Source organism: Lepidochelys kempii, chromosome 3, assembly GCF_965140265.1.
Source record: "Lepidochelys kempii isolate rLepKem1 chromosome 3, rLepKem1.hap2, whole genome shotgun sequence".
In the NCBI taxonomy this organism is placed as follows: Eukaryota; Metazoa; Chordata; order Testudines; family Cheloniidae; genus Lepidochelys; species Lepidochelys kempii.
The window spans coordinates 46,570,232-46,589,983 of record NC_133258.1 but is presented as its reverse complement, the minus strand read 5'-3'; the positions used below and the strand labels follow the sequence as shown (position 1 = coordinate 46,589,983).

Genomic DNA, 19,752 nt, shown 5'->3' with positions numbered 1-19,752 from the left:
AACAGGGTTTCAAAGGTATTATACAGACAATCCCAGCCATGACTTAGTAAGAACAGAACTATGCACATAACTGTGTGCATCCATGGCTTTATATGCTCATTGCATTTTCAAATATGTGTCCTAAGGGTCCATAAGGCAGCTGTGCTTTCCCTATTTATTGGGGGAGTGAACTTATTTTTTCTGCATTGTGGTCGTTGCCCAGGGTATTCCTAACAGAGATTTGCAAATGGTGTGTGCGTGTTGGGCGGAGAGAGGGAATCATAACAGGATGTATGACTAGTTAGCCTATCCAACGACATGTCTAAATGAGTAGGTGCTGGCTCACTTTGCTCTCTGGAGATTGGTAAGCACCAAGAGCCTGCTGTTGGAGAAGCTGCTCATGGAGGAAGGAGGGCCAGTGGTAGAAAACCCAGACAGTATGGAGAAAAAAGGACATTTTAGCTAAGACAGGGTTACAGAATAAAGGAAAGGGGCACCAGGTTAAAGTCTTCTCAATTAGTATAAAGGTGACCGGTGGGGCAAGAGATGCTCATTTTTGCCTCCTCAGCATTCTGACTGATGCCTCAGTGGGACTAACTGAAAGTGCATCTGTTGGGCACCTCATCATGCACAGACACCCCATCGAGACTGAATGGGAGAGCTCTGCTCTCTCACTTCCTGTGGTTGGAAAAGATTGCATTTCCTTAGTCAGAGCAGCTAGCCAGGGGTCTGTGGTCCCAACACCAGTGCAGACATGGACTCACTGGATCCCTCAGGAGCTGGTGCTGTGCCAGGTTGAGCTTGGACATCTACGTTCTGGGTAAGCAGCTGACTAACTGCAAAGGAAGCCTGTGCTCTTGCAGAGACACAGCTACACTGGTCAGGGCCTCTGTCACAGTACATGGGGTCAATTCCCCACTGCTGCCTAGCACTCACGTTCGCTATTTCCCCAGTTCTCCTTCAGCCCAGGCAGCTCACATGTCTCATTGCTTTAATTTCCTGCAGCAGGGCACCAGAAACTCCTCAGCATTTGTTAATGTCTCCTGTGGAGGAGGTGCTAGTCCCTACCTAGAAGAAGAATTCACCAAAAGCATTACATATCCATGAGGTGGACTCTAAAAATCATAAAACTGGGCTGAGCATGAGATTAAAAAATCCTTGTTTGTGTCGGCCTTCCCCTTTCTGAGACTTAAGGCAAAGCTAGTCCCCACTCCCTATTTGTGTGTCATCCTTCTGGGTTGAAAATTCAACCTGAAAAACACACACAAAGCATGGCTACTCTCCAGCTTCCAGCTGCTCAGGCGCTCTCCCATTCTTCCTCTCTGCTTCCCCATAGTGTCCTTTCCAACACTTGCTTCCATACTTCTAGCTCTTTATAGCCTCCTGCCCCTCACATTCTCCCTCTCTGATCCCCCCATGACTAAAAACTTTGACTCCCCTGTTTGCAGGAGACAGGCTTTGGTTTTCTTTTCAGTAAGTATACATGCTGTGGGACAGCACACAAAGGGACTGTCTGAGGCCAGGCTGAAAAGCAGGTGTTTTTACATTTATCTCTAAAGCAGGGACTATTTTCTCTCCATCTCCTTCACTGCCCCTCCCAAGAGGTTTTATGCTGGCCCTCGGAACTACAGGTGAACTTCACTCACAGAGAATCTCATGAGCACAAATATAATGAAAACGTCAAACTGTGCAGGAACAATTGTTTCTATCTTCAGTATTTTCCCACTGTTTATATCTCCATTTTAAATCTGTTTAAAGCACTGGTCACTTGAAAAGTTTCAACTAATTCTGTAAAGTTCAGCAAGGGAGTTTCTGGGTTTATTTCCCCCAACTAGTTAATTTGTCATGTACCAAAAGACTTTTTTTCCCCCACCCTCCCATAATTCAAACACATAAAAGGATTTTGCTTCAACTTCCCCAAAATACTTCAGGGGTGAGAACAAGTATGAAAGGCTACATGTGAAAAGATCTACTTTTTCTGAGAACTGTGAGCGTTTATAATATGAGGGCAATATTAGGCCCTGGTTCTGCAAACAGTTATGCATGTGCATGGCTTTACTTGTGAGCAGTGCCATTGGCTTCAACAGGACTAGTGACATGAATAAAGTTATGCACATGTATAAGAGCTTGCAAGATCCAGTCCTTCGTTATACACATTTTTTCTACACAGGGAAAGTGCCCAGCATCATTATTCTGCAATAATTATTTAAGAATAGCTCCCTGTATGGACATACTTATTCTGGAATCAAAGAGCCTTTTTTCCAGTTCAGTTTAATCCACTTCTAATAAATCCATGGGGGGAGTTTTGAGGAATAGCTGTCATGCTTCAAATTGGCACCCGACCTTACTCTGGAAAAATTTGCCTGTGTAGACAAGCTCTTAATTTAGGATTTTTTTTAAAAAAACTTGATTCAAGTTCACTGTAACCTTCCAGTGAAGATCCATAATGACAAACAGGAAATCAGTGAAGTTGGGTTGTAGGGAACCGCGGGACACAGGATAACATTTAGTATATTTCAGGTGTTTTTATAAACACAAGAAATAAAATCTGAACTCTGACATCACACCACTGAGGATTCACAGCCTTTTGGCCAAGATCCATAGTCTTGTCAATTTAGTATCTGAAATCAGTATGTCCTATTCTCGGGGATTTATCCTACTCTAATGGCAGAATTGACTCTGATTTATGGTATTGGGTCTTTTCCATCTCACTGCTGAGAAACTACACAGAGAGGTGCTACACAAAAACCTGAATTTGGGCTCTAGGAAGTATTTTGATGTTCTGTTCTTCTAATGCCAAAACTGAAGCTTTTCCTTCTATTTCAATCTGATCTTGTTTTCTGAGTTACCATATTAGTAGCAAGAACTGATCAGAAAACAACCCCCTCCCAAATATGTTGGCAATTTCCTCTCCTCTTGATTTTGTTAGAATTTCATTTCAACAAAATTTTTCTGACAAGCTTTATTGATATTTGCATCCAATTTGGGTACAAAGAAATGGAATCTTGCCTCAAGACTTTGTATGGCTTATTTCTAATGAAACACGAGACATGATTGATGAGTCTGTGGTTAGAGATGACCAATCTGCTTTTCAAATGCTTCTAATAGCAAGAGCGGATCACAGATACAGATTGTGGTACAATGTTGATCTCCTTGTACATCCTATAAAGCTGCCCAGTGTTGTAGGAGTTACTGCTGAGAACTTATCTAAAGAAACCTGTTTCTGTTCTATCTCCATTTTGGAGGCATTATAAGAATTGCAAGAATTTGCCTCCTTAAGCCAATAAGCAAATAATTCATAAGATGTTGCAGGCAAAAAATTTTTTAATACATACTCACAGTCAGGCTGCTAAAGTACTATAGCCTGAAGAGAATAAAGCTTGGCTTACATATGTACTACTGATGCATATTTTAATCACATACATACCAGCACAACACACACTTTTACCAATTATTACTATCAACTGAATTATACGGACACATTTAGCTGAGACGATTTGTAGAACACAAATAAGCTCTCTAAAATCCTCAGATGCTTTACATCAGCATTTAGAATGGTTAGAACTGGCGCTAGAAGTTGTAAAACTGCTGTTTTCACCCCCACGTGTATCAAGCTGGAAAGCCAAGCATCATAATCTTGCTTTTAAAGCTCGGAAAAATTTTGAAAACAAAACCACAATGGGCCCAAAACATTTAAGCACATGTATGTGACTCTCTTAATTATTGAATGTGTGTCAGCATGTCCAGCATAAAGCCATTCAGTCCTAAGGAGATTGTTCAGCTCTTGCTTTATCTCTTCTCCATGATTCATAAAGGAACAAAATCCTTGTGAACAGGAGGGATCCCTGCCTATTAGTAAACAACATAGGTTACTCTAAAAGCCAGGCGGCTGATGCTGTTGCCCTTTGCTTCCATAAAGCTCCTAATTCTGAGATGATAAAACCATGTTTGCAAAGACTTTGCAAAGCAAAGACATGATCAATAAGTTTGGAGAGCAGACAGAGAGTAAAACACAATAGGGATGTCTTGTGAGTGAGTCATGGAGGCTAACTTTTAACCACCTGAAGATTCACTTTAGAAACAGCCCTCATTTTAAAACAAACTGCTTCAAGAAGTTTTCTGTCAAGGCCTGGGAATGCCTTGGCTGTTAGTACTTTGGATTTCATCATCATGTATGTCTAGCAAGATCATTGGTACATTGCAGCAGCAGAATATTTAGATGGCATTCTGATAAACAGCATGATTCCTTACTTGGGGTTATTACCAAAGATTCAGAATAGGACTGTTGATTAATTGCAGTTAACTCACGTGATTAACTCAAAAAAATTAATTGTAATTAATTGCAGCTTTAATTGCACTGTTTAGAATACCAATTGAAATTTATTAAATATTTGTGGATGTTTTTCTACATTTTCAAAAATATTGATTTTAATTACAACACAGCCAATCGCTCTGACAAAGTTTGTTTACATTTACAGGATATATTGCTACCCACTTCTTATTTACAATTTCACCTGACAGTGAGAACAGGTGTTCGCATGGCACTTTTGTAACCAGCATTGCAAGGTATTTACATTACATTGCATTCATTAAATTTGTGACTGAACTCCTCGGGGGGAGAATTCTATATCCCGAGCCCTGTTTTACCCACATTCTGCCATATACTTAATGTTACAGCAGTCTCTGATGATGACCCAGCACTGAATAATGGTGTGAACATTTTCAGAAACATTTAGGGATCTGGGCCAAAAAATTTTTAGTGGGGAGGGATAGCTCAGTAGTTTGAGCATTGGCCTGCTAAACCCAGGGTTGTGAGTTCAATCTTTGAGGGGGCGATTTAGGGATCTGGGACAAATATTAGGGATTGGTCCTGCTTTGAGCAGGGGGATTGGACTAGATGACCTCCTGAGGTCCCTTCCAACTCTGATAGTCTATGACCCATCTCAGGTGATTTTGTTGCTGTTATTTTGTTTTCCTATCACTGCAGTGCAAAATTTGAGAAAATGGCCACATTTCCAAACAGAACTTTAGATTTGTAAGGCAACCTTTTCTCAGACTGGGCCCATTATTGCTGGAAAATGGTGGCACATATTTCAGCAACAAATACACGAGCTGTTACAAACTCAAAACTGAGCTGAAATTTTTGTAACAAAATGAAAAAAAAAATGTCAACTTTCATACACCTCTGCAGCTCCAGGGCGATATAAAATATCTGTGTAACATCAACCTTGGAGCTCAGTTATTCTCTCTCAATAGGAACCTTCAACCAGGACAACTGGGGATCCATCTTCTTCCCTTAATTGATCTTTTTGCTTCCTCTGTCCCCGAAATCCTCCATCTCCTAAATGGCTGCCCTAGACTGGAGCACAAATTGTTTTTCATTCTGCTTGGCTGCCATCGTTTCTGAAATAGGAGACTAGGATGCAGACTATAATTTCACACCCAAAACTGCTACTGAAGTTTGTTGGGTACAAAAGGTTGTATTGATCAGGTCCTGTGTGGCATTATGGAGTTTCTGGAGAAAAACGTTGTCCATTCAAATAGAAAAACATAGTAAGCCAATATAAATCAATGACTTACCTGATGGCACCATAGTTTTCGAAATATTTGTAAATAGGCCAACACCATAAGACACAATGGTGCCATGTACGTCACCAGAAAAAAACACATGTGGTACATTTTGGGGTAGACCTCACCTGGAAAGAGAATCAAAATAGAAAAAGAATGTACATACAAATATAGTTTAAAAATTACTTTAAGTCACATTATACCTGCAGATACTCAAATGTAGGGCTCATTGATTATAATGGGAGATATATACATGCATCTGATGGCAGAAATTAGTCCATTGCTTTTAGATTCATTCTGTTCATACATTTTAAACAGGCTTTTGCTTCATAGTAGTATGCCACATTGGTGTGTGAAGTGCTATGTCACACTCCTTTGTTACATGTGTGTTAGCATTGTGTACTGATTAAAAATTATTATCTAAAAGCTGTTATCCAGGTATTCAAACGCTCTGTCTGCACTGAATATTGTAATTTAATACATCACTGAGAGGAAGCATGGTCTAATACTCGGGTGCCAGCCTAGGCCATGGGAGACCCATGCTCAAGTCTCTGTGCTGCCATAGACATCATGTGCGACCACTTAGGGCTTATCTACACACCCTATGGTCGTGTGGTTTCTAAAATGCACTAACATGTTGTGTATTAACTGGTCTGTGTAGCTCCTGATGGTACACACCAAAGGCTCCCTTGTGCTCTTTAACATAGCATTTTTTCAAACAGCACCAGCAGGGTTTCCACAGGCCACTTAATGCACTGACATGTTAGCATGCTTTAGAAATCGCACCCCCCTTGAGTGCAATAGTACACCTCATAGTCTCTCTGTCACAGTTCTCCAACTGGAAAATGGGGATAACAGAATTTCCCTACTACACAGGCATGTTGTGAGGATAAATACATTCAAGACTGTAAGGTGTTCTGGTACTGAGATAGCAATGAGGGCCATATAAGTACCTAAGGCAGACAGATAAAGATGTCTTTCTGCTCCTGAGATAAATGTATAAGATGTACTCTGAATGGTGGCGATTGGGAGTGAAGTATATAATGGAGCCACTATAAAACACAAGCTGGAATGTTTTTTGTTCCTTTAATTCAGTTAGAATTAACAAAATCAGAGACTCAGAAGTCAGGAAATTCCCCCAAGTAATTTTGGCCTCTTACCTTAACTCTGTCCCTTAGTATATACATTACAATATTTCCTCTTTAGATTATATATTGCTTGTCAGATTATTCGATATGTAATATACTACCAAAATTGAATTTATTCCAGAAATTGTGCCCATGTGCCCTTCCACTTTACCATGCAACTGATTGTGTGTCTCAGCTGATAAGTAAGTTAGTTTAGGTTTTAGTCAGAGGAAGAATAAGACAGTATTAGAAGGTTTCAGAGAAGTAAATACATTTGTGCTCCACATTGGGCACGCCTGGCAAGCAGTTGTAGGGTTCAAGAGTTCTCATCTCTGTCCAGAGCTTTCAAATGGTTTAGAAACAAAGGACTAGTTGTTTTTTCCCCCACAAGAGGACCTAGTGCACTTTTAAAAAACCCCACAATATATTATTTACAAAGTATCAGTGTCTATAATGTGTGAAAAGGGTGAAGTTTTGGTGGTTGAAAAACTATGAAAAATGGTGTTTCTTTTAGAATGTATTTTTGGGACAAGTAATGCATGTTTACATAGATACACTGTACTCTTTTCAGATATTAGTAAAGGAAGTTACACTGTAGGGCAGGCGGGAAAACAAGACTTCTGTTTTGCAAAAGATTTCGGGATTTCCAAATTTGTTTTCATTCTAACGTGGAATGAAAATGAGACCTGTTGCATTGTTTCATGAATAACTATATAAAGAAAGAGAAATCGTCCCTCTGCTGGAACTATTGGGAGAGAACACGAGTGACATTGGTTGTATAAGTTGGTGATTGCACACTTATCTGGGTGGTGGAAGACCCAGGTTCAAGATACTGCTCTGAATGAGGCAGAGTTAAGGATGAGTGGTCATCTTAATTTCTGGAGTTTCCTGACCTTTGAGTGCTTAATTTATCCACTTTAATGCTGCACACCCCTTCTTGAGTATCCGTTATTACCAGCTGCCAAGTCCCGTAAGTATACCCTGCATGTTTTGGTTTGTGGAGCTCACATCAATTATACCATCAACACCTTTTCTCTAGTAGTTGGAACATTTATTTTATTGTTAATGATGTTGCACTTGTTTAGCTGCCATGATCTCAAAAATGTTTTACACACGATGAATTTAAATGAATTAAGCCTCACAATACTCCTGTGAGACAGGGAAATACCGTCATTCACCTTTCACAGCTGGCGAAATTAAGTTTATGTGATTTATTGAGACCAGAGGAGGTCAATGAGAAAGCTGAGACCAGATTCTTCCTGCTCCCGAGGCATTGTCACCTGCCCCAGCAGAGCTCTGCAGGCAGCAAGGCATCATCAGGAGTTTATGGCTTCCAATTTAGCAGTCTGAGTAAAATGGAAACATTAAAGCAGGCCAGCTAAGTACAAAGTGCTGATGGGCCACATTGGAGGAAGAAGCCAGCGTTCTCCTTTGAAGTTCAGCCACCTGCAAAGTGCTAGCAGCTGAACATCAAAGGAAACCTGTGTCCCTCCTCCACCCAGGGCAATGAGCTTTGCAGAACTTTTACTTAAGAAGCTTGAATCTGTTTAGCTTCTCAAGCTAAAAGAAAGCTTTCAAGCTGCTTAGTAATTACTGCAGCAGGCAGGAGGAGGGACTGGTCTGGGATGCTGGTCATTTATCAGATGGTTTCGTCCCTGCCACCATACTCAGACTGGTGCTGAGTGGGAACATCCATCAGTGTTCTGCATAAAGATCAGCGATGACATTTCAGCTGCCTAACCGAAAACCCCAATCCTTCGGCCCGTCCCACACAAGCCAGGGGTGGGGAACGGCGAGGGGGAGAGAAAAGTCCTTATCTTAGATGGACCACTACCTGGGCTTTCAGATAGGAAGGGGGGACACACAGGTGTGGTGGTCCCTGCTTCAAGAAGAAAGGGAAGATCTCCATGTCTAATCCCCTTTGCTGAAAAGAGGGGAGAAAACTCAAAAGGATTCATGGGGGTAGAATGAGGAGATGGTACTTGCCAATGTGCTTATCCCACACTTGAGATCCTTGATGACAGATGCAGAGTCTCACCCCACTCCACCTACCACTCAACTGGTGTTGCGGGGGAGGGAGAAATGGAATAAAAGGTGTTTGGATTTGAGGAATGAGGGATGGAGTGTCTGTTGGATGGGAATGGAGGAAGGGTCTGAAAGGACAGGTTAGAACAAAAGTAGTGGCATAGAAATGGCGATGATCAAGGGGTGAAATGACAGAGGATGCGGCTCAGCTCTCTAATTTATCAGCTTTTCATGGACTTTTGGTAAGTTTGCCCCACACATTATCATTTCTGGAATTATTAAACATATAGTCTTTAGCCAACAACTTTAACTCTGACACACATAATTCTAGGGGTTCACATGCACCTTGTACTCCACTGCAGAATTTACAGAATGCAAATATAGAGGGGACATATTCAAATCTAAAGTAATGTGCCCTTGCTGCGTATTCATAATTGCAGCAGATCAGTGACAGAGGTGTGCCCTCAGCTGACATGCAGGACAGGCTCTAGGCACCAGCAAAGCAAGCACGTGCTTGGGGCGGCACAATGCCAGGGGCGGCGTTCCGGCCACACCCCCCCTTTTTTTTTTTTGCTTGGGCAGTTGCGCTTTCGGAGCTTGGGGCAGCAAAAAACCTAGAGCCGGCCGTGCATGCATGTGCGTGTGTGTACATAGACACACACTTATACATACAAATACATATATAAACCTCTCTCTTCAATCCATATCAACATGTAACATTATTGTTCCTCCTCATTTTTGCATTTCAGGGTCCCTTGAAAACAAGCGGTGAATGTTGCTGGAACTTTTCCACTCCTCGGATTCATTTTTGCCAATTTCACTTTGGACATCAGAATTCTAGCAAACCTCTTGATGCTACCCCATGTAAAGCAATGTTTTGCTTGCGCTGTAGGCAGCTGCTGAGAAAGTTAATATGAGCGGGCTTAGCCAGGGAACAAGCTTTACTGGACAGTTCTCAGAATCAAAAAACAAAACCCCAAACCCTGCACCACAGTGGACAATAAGCATTTATTTTAAGTGTTAACTGCTAAACATTCACATAAAGCAGAATTTATAACCTTATCTTTAATGGCGCCATCTAGTGACTTCCAATTTTGTTACAGTGTTCAGATTTGGAGGGCAGAATGCTGCCCTTTACTGTGAGTAACTTAGGAGGAAAAGGAACACAAAGTCTTCCCTTCACCCATGCAGTGGAAGTGAGGATTCTCTCCATATTCTCTTGAGTGCTTGGAGTGGGTTTGGTTAGTATACATTGGTTGCTAACCTTTTTAATCAACCGTACCAAAAGATGTGGTTAGCTGATTTGGACACATGATGCAGCCATTTTAATTTACATTTCTTTAATTGTGGGTCTTTATCATCACATTCATCATGATAACTATGGACTATGATAAAACCCATGGTAAAAACAGGTTCCTTAAGTGACTCCACACAGTTCATAGGTGGGACTCTCTTGCATTCCCACATAAATTATTATTATTAGTCTGGGCTAGGACTGAAAAATCCTCAGCCTAGAATTGGCCATGAATGTTCCTCCTGTTCTGGAGTGAAAGCCTGAAGCAGTTAGAAAGAACTTGGATGTTGACAGAGGCTGAGCAACTGCACCCCTTGCAGTTACTAGCAATAACTCCAATAGGCACACACAGATATCTATTAATAGAGGTTGCCACTCTTTGTTCATTGTGAAGGAGTCCAAGCCATGGTGGGAAGGTGCTGACCAAAATAGAGCAATTTGAAATAGAGGATTATTATTTTAGGTGCATCTACCATTTGCCAGTAGACTAATTAGCACTGAGGTGACATCATCAAATTTCAATTGTATATGAATTCTGTTTGATGGAAGTGAATGTCCTATGGTTAGATGCATAATTTAATGGAAAAGCCAGCAGTACAAACTAGGACTGTATGATCTTTAAGTGGAGTGAAAAAAGCTTCTGGTTTCAAAAAAAACTTCCAGGCATGTTTTATATTTTATACCCAGAATAAAATATCTATCTTGGAGATGAGGCACTTTTGACGTCATTAACAGTACAATCACATAAGAAATAAAGATAACGGCTTCCCCTCACCCCAAACCTGAAAACAACTATCAGAAATTATTCAGACACAAACCAAACCTTGTTCTATGCACAAATACCAGCCTTTGTCAAGTCCTTTCCTACCTTCCACAAAGCCTGTGAAATGTGGCAGCCTTTGTAACATACCATGAAGGTCAGCAGATTCTGGCTATCTTGGACCAAAGGAGGGAGTTCATTACATACTATGGGCCCTTTCTGGAGAATGCTCTCCAGGCAGCTCCCTATCGTTTATACTGAGGGGGCTCCAGCTCCTGAGCCTCTGTGGATTACATCTGCAGCCCAGCAGCCAGGCATGGGGTGAGAAGCAGTCTCTAGAATAGGCTGCTCCTGAGCCATTTAGGGCCCTACAGATTAATATCAACACTTTACATTTCTCTTGTAAACCAACAAGCTGCCAGCGCAGGTCCTGGAACACTGGCATCGCAAGCTGTTGGCAAGATACCCTATGTAATTATTGAGCTGCTGATCTTTTCTTTAATCATTTTCTATTTCTGGGTCGATTTAACATGTAAATCTAAACTTGAAGAGAGAAATTCATGATTATGATGGTCAGGTCTGCAATTATAAACAGAAATTAGAATCTCCAGGTGAGATGAATATTTCCAGCAATGTCCTCAGATGGAGAAAGCTAGTAACAAATGATAGACCTGCTCCCTCAGTTAAAAGTGCTGGTATCATTCATGCCACATCTGCAGGACATCTCCCTCCTCCTATGAAACTCACTGCAGTTTTATCTGGATTGAGCCAACCAGCTCCCATCTCTGCCCCTCTGGATAAGGCGTTAAAGAGGAGTGGCTGGGTTGGAGGAGATAGAGAACAGGAGTTCATATCATCTACATACTGAAAACACCATGGGCCTGCATACACAAGAAGCAGGGACCATTGTATTAATTTTGATGGAATGAATGGGCCCAAAGAGTCAAAGGTGTTAACTTGACCCTGCCACTGTCCAGCATTAAAAGGTTTCAAACAAGGTGCAGGGTTTGGTATACAGAGACCTCACCCTGCTTAGTACCATGGCAAACATGCCATTAAATATCTTTAAGCCTTTAATTAAAGATCCAGAAAGGATAGAAAAACAGTTGTAAATGTGAAGTGTTGAATAAGGCTTTTATTTTAGCAGTGCCCCTTGTTCCCTCTTCCCTTAGCTGTAGAGAATGTTCATAAGGCACATGAAACACCTCCACCCTGTTTGAGAGTCTTTCAGACAGTGTTAAAGACGGTAATAACTGTCCTAATGGAGGAAAGGGAAGAAGTTAGTTGAGATGGGCTGGAGCAGTCGTTGCTGTTGTTGACAAAGTCCCATCCTAATTTTCTGAAGACAAAACAAGACAGATGCACACAGAAGGGGAGAGAAAGGAGGACAAGTGCAGCGCCTGTCTTTGGCACTGACTTACTTGCAACCTCATTGCTAGAGGAACACAGGCACAGCACGTGGTCTTAGCAGCACTCCAAGATCTGGCCAACTTGTAGCAGCATTTGGCTATTTAGGGCATTACTTCTAGGCATCTTTCTGGTCACAGGATTACAGCGATGTGGCACAATGTGCAATCTTGGTCAACTAAGCTACACACTTACCAACCAGAAGGCAGAGAGGGAAAGGAAAGAGAAGAAATAAGGTGGGGAAGGAAATGGACACACAAGGGACAGGGATGACAAAATCCCACATCCCAGTGGTGTTGGGATTTAGCTGGAGCTGGTGGAGGTTGTGATGTCATCTGGGTATTTCTCTTTGGCCACGGCTCGCCGTCCCCAGCCAATGGGAGCTGTGGGAAGTGGCAACAAGCACATCCCTGCAGCCCACCACTTCCCACAGCTCCCATTGGCCGGGAACAGCAAACTGTGGCCACCGGGAGCTGTGAGGGGCCGTGTCTGCGGATGGTCAATGTCAGCAAAATGTCTCACGGCCCAAAATCAGCTTACCCTGATGGGCTGCATGCGGCCTGCTCGTTGCCTGCCACTGGTCTAGACTAATCCAGTCTTTGAGACATCCTTTCGCATATTTTCCATTAACATTTATTGTTATAGGTTTCAGAGTAACAGCCGTGTTAGTCTGTATTTGCAAAAAGAAAAGGAGTACTTGTGGCACCTTAGAGACTAACCAATTTAGCTCACGAAAGCTCATGCTCAAATAAATTGGTTAGTCTCTAAGGTGCCACAAGTACTCCTTGTATTTATTGTTATAGGTTACTGTGATATCTTATGAATTGTTACATACTTTTTACAATTGAGTTTACAATTAGGATAAATTTGTAGGCTCAATTATTATACCAGGACCAAGATGGAACCTTCAAAACATCACATCAAAGAGCCCTCATCAGTTAATGCCCAAGGTTGCGTAAAGTAACCAATTACAATAATACATGAAAAACACAACCTGATTACAATGCAACAAAACTGATCGCAGCGATTGGACTGCTTTTAAAAAAAAATACAACCTTGAGAAAGGATCTGATTGTATTTTAGTCTATTAACTTGAAGCTGTTAACCACGTTCCTTTTAGCTACATGTCTTGGCAATCCTGGCATTACTTTCCCGAGTATGAATGATTACTACATATTATTAAGTATTATTAAGGTGTTGATTGTATACATTGTCAGAATCCCAGTGCGCAACTCACATGCACTATTAGTGCTGGAATTATTCCAGGGCCCACCAGAGTTGAGCCCCAATAGTTCAAGGAAGTGGCCAGGACTAACTGCAACAGGAAGTCAGACTACATGAAAGTAGCCCAAATTCCAAAACTGCACAGTGCAGAAGTAATCTGGAAGGACTGATTTGTACTTTTTGGATGCAATCATTTGTAATAGATCATGTTTTCCAAATAACGTTAGTAATGCTGTCCAGGCCAAATTTCAATCTGTGGAATGAACTGCTTCCGATATTGCTGGCAGGTTTATAAATTCTGTAGTTGTATGCAATTTGAATTGTAAATCTGGGAGATTTCTGAGGAATTTATATAATGCAGACAACTGTCAAATTCAGGGTCCCAGGAAAATGGACCAATGGTCTATTCTCTGGAGATAAATTCCACAGGCCTGATTTCTGCAGTCCTTGTACACCTCTACCTTCCTTTGATCAATAGGTGTTATATAAGTATAAGCATTACAGGATGGGAACATTTGTTCCAATGGAGAACATTAAGATGACCAAGACACAGAGAGCCTCTTATTGCACATCCATCTGAACTTGGCTTCCAATTGACTTTGAACATTAGCAAGGCAGAGGAAGATGGAATGTAACAGTTTCTGAAAACTAGTAGTTTCAAGAACCACCATATAATTAACATGCCAAGCTATTTTCATTATATCCTGGCAGTATAAGTTCCATTCTTATGATCAATAACACACTTACCTCCCCAGTGCTCATCACAAACTGTGAATAAGATTGTTTTGTTAGCTAATCCTGGGAACACACTGCTGCATTCCATAACAACAGCCTGAGGAATCATTATAACGCAGGATACAATCCAGATAATGATAATGCTATTCCTTGCCCTCTTGGCTGTGCTTTTAAACATCAAAGGGTGACAAATTGCATACCAGCGATCCAAAGCGATGCAGCTAAGTGTTAGTACAGACACAGAGACTGACACAGTCTAAGGAAAGAAGGAAACATTGTGTAAACTTTTCTGATTTTTAACTTTGAATACAATTTATATTTTCAACACGATCAGAAATCTATTTAGAGTTGATATTCCATGATCAAGGGCTGTTAAATAGTGATTCTTCCAAGAAAAACAAATTCCTTTTTATATCACTTGTCACAAAATTCTCATAGGTCTGAGTCTGCTAGCCTAACTCATTCTCAGAAAAAAAAGCAATGAGGAGTCCTTGTGGCACCTTAGAGACTAACAAATTTATTAGGGCATAAGCTTTCGTGGGCTGAAACCCACTTCATCAGATGCATGGAAAATACAGTAGAGAGGTATAAATACACATCAGATGAAAAGATGGGAGTTGCCTTACCAAGTGGGGGGTCAATGCTAATGAGCCAATCTATGCGTAATCCCACTTGAATCAACAGGACAACTCACAGACCACTCAGTTTGAATAAGTGTGGCAGAATCAGGCCTCATAAGAATAAACTCATCCATTTTAGACTTTGTAAGCATTATTTATAAAAGTGTATATTTTTACAATATGAAAATAAAGCTTTAAACCCACTAACTACATCTTGCTTTGTAGGAGACATTATCTCATTTGATGTGCTATGAACATATATCATCATTGTGTCTTCCCAATTTTCACAAAGGCAAGGGGAAATCACAGTCACATTAAAAAAAAAATCCGCTTGCAGTTGATAAAAATAGGATCATTGGATTTTTCCACTGGCTACAAACAATAAACTCATTGTTCATTTTCTTCCATTCAATACACTGGGTGACAGTTTCATGTCCTTTCTGCATTCAGTGGGGTCTTCCGAACCAGGTACAGGCCAACAGTTAACGTACCAACAAAAATCTCCTGTAGCAGTGTTGTGCCTCTGAAATAAGTTGGGCCATTCTGATTCAATGCACTGGAGCAGAGGGCAACACATATCCACGGATCAATTCATGGAATTATTATACCCAACCAATACTATGGCCCATGCTGCTCCCTTTGAAATTTGTGTGCACTGGGGGCCTTGATTCTGACCTCAGTGACACCACTGTAAACCCAGATTTCAACTGAGGTACTTTGGATTTACACCAGTGAAAAGGTCCAAAGATTTACCATACTGGAATGCCCCACTGGCCCATCTAGTCTGATAAGGAAAGGAAGGCACAGTTGTTAATCACTTCACTGGAAAGGGCTTCAGAACTGATTTAACTTAATAATTACGAATGGCAATAACTGAGGCTTAACTGGGAGAGTATGAACAATTTCTGCTGCTTGTGGGGATCTTTGGTTATTTCTACATAGCACTTAGTAAGGCATATGGAATTCTGAACTCCACTTTCTAACTACAGAGGGCCCGATGCTCTGTCACTCTGTCACTTGGGTAGTCATTATGTCCAAGCAAAGTGGGCACAAAATATCACTGTTCTGATATTTTAATGCTTTATGTCCACTTTATTGATGTAAATGACTACACAAGGTGAAGAGTATCACAGAATCTGTCCCGTGTGTTTATTGCCTAAAAAAAAAAAAAAGAGAAAAAATACTTAGAATAATACTTATTCAGCTAAGAATTTTACTTAATGTTATGTAGTTGGGCATTTGGAAGTGGAGAAGCACTTAAATCACAATGTCTACCCCTTCCATTAGGAAGTTCCAATTAAGCAGATTCTACCGTACTGTTCCTTTTTGACAACAGCAGTGGTATGGAGAACAATACCTGTAAATAGGGGATCACCTTGCAGAGGGTCTGCCCAAAGAACCAAGTTTCTGTGATATCCACTACTAACGTGGCTGGAAGACAAGTGATTGTGACAAGAACATCAGCCAGGGAGAGGTTTACTATGAAGTAGTTGGTAACTGTCCGCATGTGATGGTTCTTCCACACTGCAATACAAACTGAATTTACAAAGAAGGGTTAGTACATTTGAAACAACATGTGGAAGGAACACTTCAATGGGACAACACTTTATAGGAGCAACTAGTAATTGGAGGATGCAGAAACATTTTCTGAAGAAGGTTTTAAATATGTAGTATAATGTAAATATGTAGGGACAGTTAATTTTCTTTTACAGTGAACAGCCTGGAAGCATGGAGAAACAGCTAGAAACAAGGAGGAGACAAAGTCATGTGACTAATCAATTCTCCACAGACTACAGTTTAGGCATTGTTGGTTTGATACGTAGATCAGTCTATTTTATTACAGGTACAACAGCATGCAGTAAATTTTATACAGTATAAGGCTCGTATAAATTAGTTTGTTTTTCCTATTGATCCAAGCTGTAAAGCTTTATAAACCAGGCAAATCACTACATCTGAGTGCAGTAAATCAATAAGTCAGTAAGCTAGCAAAGTAAAAACTAAGGTTGTGGAAACCAACTTGAGAAAAAATAGCTTTGTGTAATAACCTAGGACATAAAACCTTAAGAGACTAGGTTTCTGAATATTTTGACTTCTCAAGTGTTAGAAAGATTTCCATTCCCTCTTTTAAAACTGACTCCTACAATACCCCAATCTACCATCTCAACAATTTTACCGCAACAGCAAATTTATTAATCCTTTGTACACAGAATGTCCTTCTGTCCTGAGCAGAGATGGGTCATGTCTTCAAATCTCAGGCTGGATCCAAACTTTCCTTAATTTCAGGGACTTGGTGTTTGGTCCAATTTAGATATATTAGCTAGATGAGAAGTGCAGATCTGAATCTGAACTCTCCCAATAATCAAAGCAGGGTTTCAGAGTTTTAGTCTGGAGACAGCTCTGGTCCTGAGCTCACTAAAACACAGCGTTCAGACCTCAGGTTTAAGGAGAACACAGTCTTGAGTGAGAGTATTTCTTACTTCGGTGAGTTAAGTTACAAAAATAACTGTTTTTAACCCTACTATTTTTACTTGATGCATAATACCAATGTAGTTGTGGGATCTGTAGCTGGTAACCATGAAGATTATGGCAGAGGAGATTCAGCAGGTTACAGAGATGCACACTATGCTCTCTCATGAGCCTAATTCACACTAGAGAAATGATGCAAATTTATAAGATTGTTGCTGACACCACTTCAGATTAACTGGTGTTAACACCGAAGCTCAAGGTATTCTAGGTCAGCGGTTCCCAATCAAGGGTCTGGGGTCCCCCGGGGGGGGGGGGCCGCAAGCAGGTTTCAGAGGGTCCTCCAAGTATGGCCAGCATTAGACTCGCTGCAGCCCAGGGCAGAAAGCTGAAGTCCCACCACATGAGGCCCTGAGCTCTGCCACCCGGGGCTGAAGCCAAAGCCTGAGCAACATAGCTTCACAGGGGGCCCTGTGGCATGTGATCCCAGGCAATTGCTCTGCTTGCTACCCACTAATGCTGGCCCTGCCTTTTGTTGTGGCAGAAAATCAGTTGTTGTGGCATAGGTGGGCCATGGAGTTTTTATAGCATGTTGCGGGGGGCCCAGAAAGAAACAGGTTGTGAACTCCTGCTCCAGACTATATGATTTTTACTTTTGTTATTTCCCTTAAACAAAAATAAAAGTAACCCAGCAAAAATGGTATGAATTAGGTAATGCTATCTGTCCTTACTGCAATGTATAGCTAGCTGTACAGCTGAGAGAGTATATCTTTGTTACCCCTCCCAGCTGGGGAGTGGGGTGGGGAAAACAGTGGCTTCTGTCCCCAAGGATTCTGGCGTTGAAAGAGAATGGATCTTACTCTATAGCAACCTCAAAGTACAAGACAGGCAAAGTGGCCATCTGGCCTCCCTGAAAACCCTGGACAAGGAATCTCTAGGGAGTGGCACATAGCACCAAGCTAAATAGTATGAAGATGAAAGGTATATGGGCCCTGTAGATGAATGAAGATTTGGAAGGGTCATGTTTCAGGAGACGAGGGTACCAGCTATGCAATAAGAATCTGTCCAACTCCACCAAACTTGTTTGGACTTTGGCTGATGATGATCAGGGATCCTAGAAATCCATTTGCCATTGAAAATCGTGGAATTTGCATTTTTACAGAGAATCTTTCATTTTTACATTTATTAACTATTAACTAAATATTACTGAAATTTACACTTTTTCAATGCATGTATCCTCCTCCTCTTGAGGTTGTTTTTGAATGTCCTTTACGTTTACAGTGGAGCCCCATTATCCAGTTGAATTGGGATCAGGGTCAGATCAGACAGTCAAAAATTGGGATAATCCAGAGAACTGGCAAAAAGCTTTTTATTCCTTATGTTAAGATTGCAGGGCAAGGGGGCTCAGGCAGTCAGACCCAGCAGCCTGGGGCTGACTACTTGAGCCCCAGCCACTGTGAGTACCCAGGCAGCAGGTGGTTTGGTCAATACTGAAAGCAGGATTATGGAGGCTCGGCTAAATGGGGTTCTACTGTTTATCAATAAAACATTGTGTTCAATTTATACCTATATATACTGTGTCTAGGGAAACTAAAGTTAAGCATTTCATTTTAATCACAGAAAAAACACAGATTTTTATGGGGTTTTTAATCAGAGAATTTTGGTTTTTTTGTCATGCAAAACAAGGATCCCTGATGATGACTGAAACAATAAAAGGATCCCTGAACAAACCATGATTTAATGTTTGATACAAGCCTTTCACACAGCCCTAGACACATGGTAGTGCAAAAGAAAGAGTTGAGAGAGACACAGAAAGTGGAGAAGGAAGAGAGTTTAAGATGGGGAAAAAGACGAGAGGAGAAGAGATTCAAAAAGGAGAGAAAAAAGGTCGGGAAAGGAATAAGTAAGAGAGAGAAGTTCCCTTTGAAACCACAATCCTATCCAAACTGTAAACATCTCACTGCAATAATACTCTACTCGAATCTCCTCTGCAATTCCGCCCCCATTTTCGTTTTGATTTTACAACAAGAAACAAGATAAAAAAGGAACTCAATCCTTCCTCAAAGTGACTGCTATTCTTATCTTTGCCACATAGTGTCAGTAAAAGCTTGGAAACTAAAATGAGTTACCATGCTGTGCCCTGTTTAGAAGATGCGTTGCAGCTCTAACAAATGAATCCATCTGTAAGACTGTTTCTCAGAGAGTTGATTGCATTGAGTTTGAAGTTTGGTGAGAAGATACAATTGTGGTTTCTGGCCATTATTCACACAGAATGCAGAAAACTTCACTCTCTTCAAGGGGAGCACAATGAAGGGAAATAGATTACTGTGGAAGAATGCAACTTTTGCCAGAAAATATTTATGAGTACAGAGAAAATGGCTTACAGGGAAATCTCATGAGGGATTTGACTAGAATTTACAAGTGCACAACAAATCCATACCAAAGATTAAATTTAAGAAAGATAGTCTGAAGTCCATATTGTGTGAGTAAAAAAGGCTTTAGCTACCTCATTACATTCTATTACAAAACCTCAGATGTGACAGTATATTG

The 19,752-nt window shown here is 41.0% G+C and overlaps 1 protein-coding gene across 1 annotated transcript in view; it reads right to left on the bottom strand.

The window, feature by feature from the left end:
- HCRTR2 (hypocretin receptor 2) overlaps positions 1-19,752 on the bottom strand; it is a 61,087-nt gene that overhangs the window by 9,054 nt on the left and 32,281 nt on the right. Inside the window, exons 2-4 of the mRNA XM_073335119.1 lie at positions 16,097-16,275; positions 14,132-14,375; positions 5,560-5,675 (exon numbers count right to left, since the gene is read on the bottom strand). Of these exons, the coding sequence (XP_073191220.1) occupies positions 5,560-5,675; positions 14,132-14,375; positions 16,097-16,275 (539 nt within the window). The remainder of the gene's footprint in view (positions 1-5,559; positions 5,676-14,131; positions 14,376-16,096; positions 16,276-19,752) is intronic.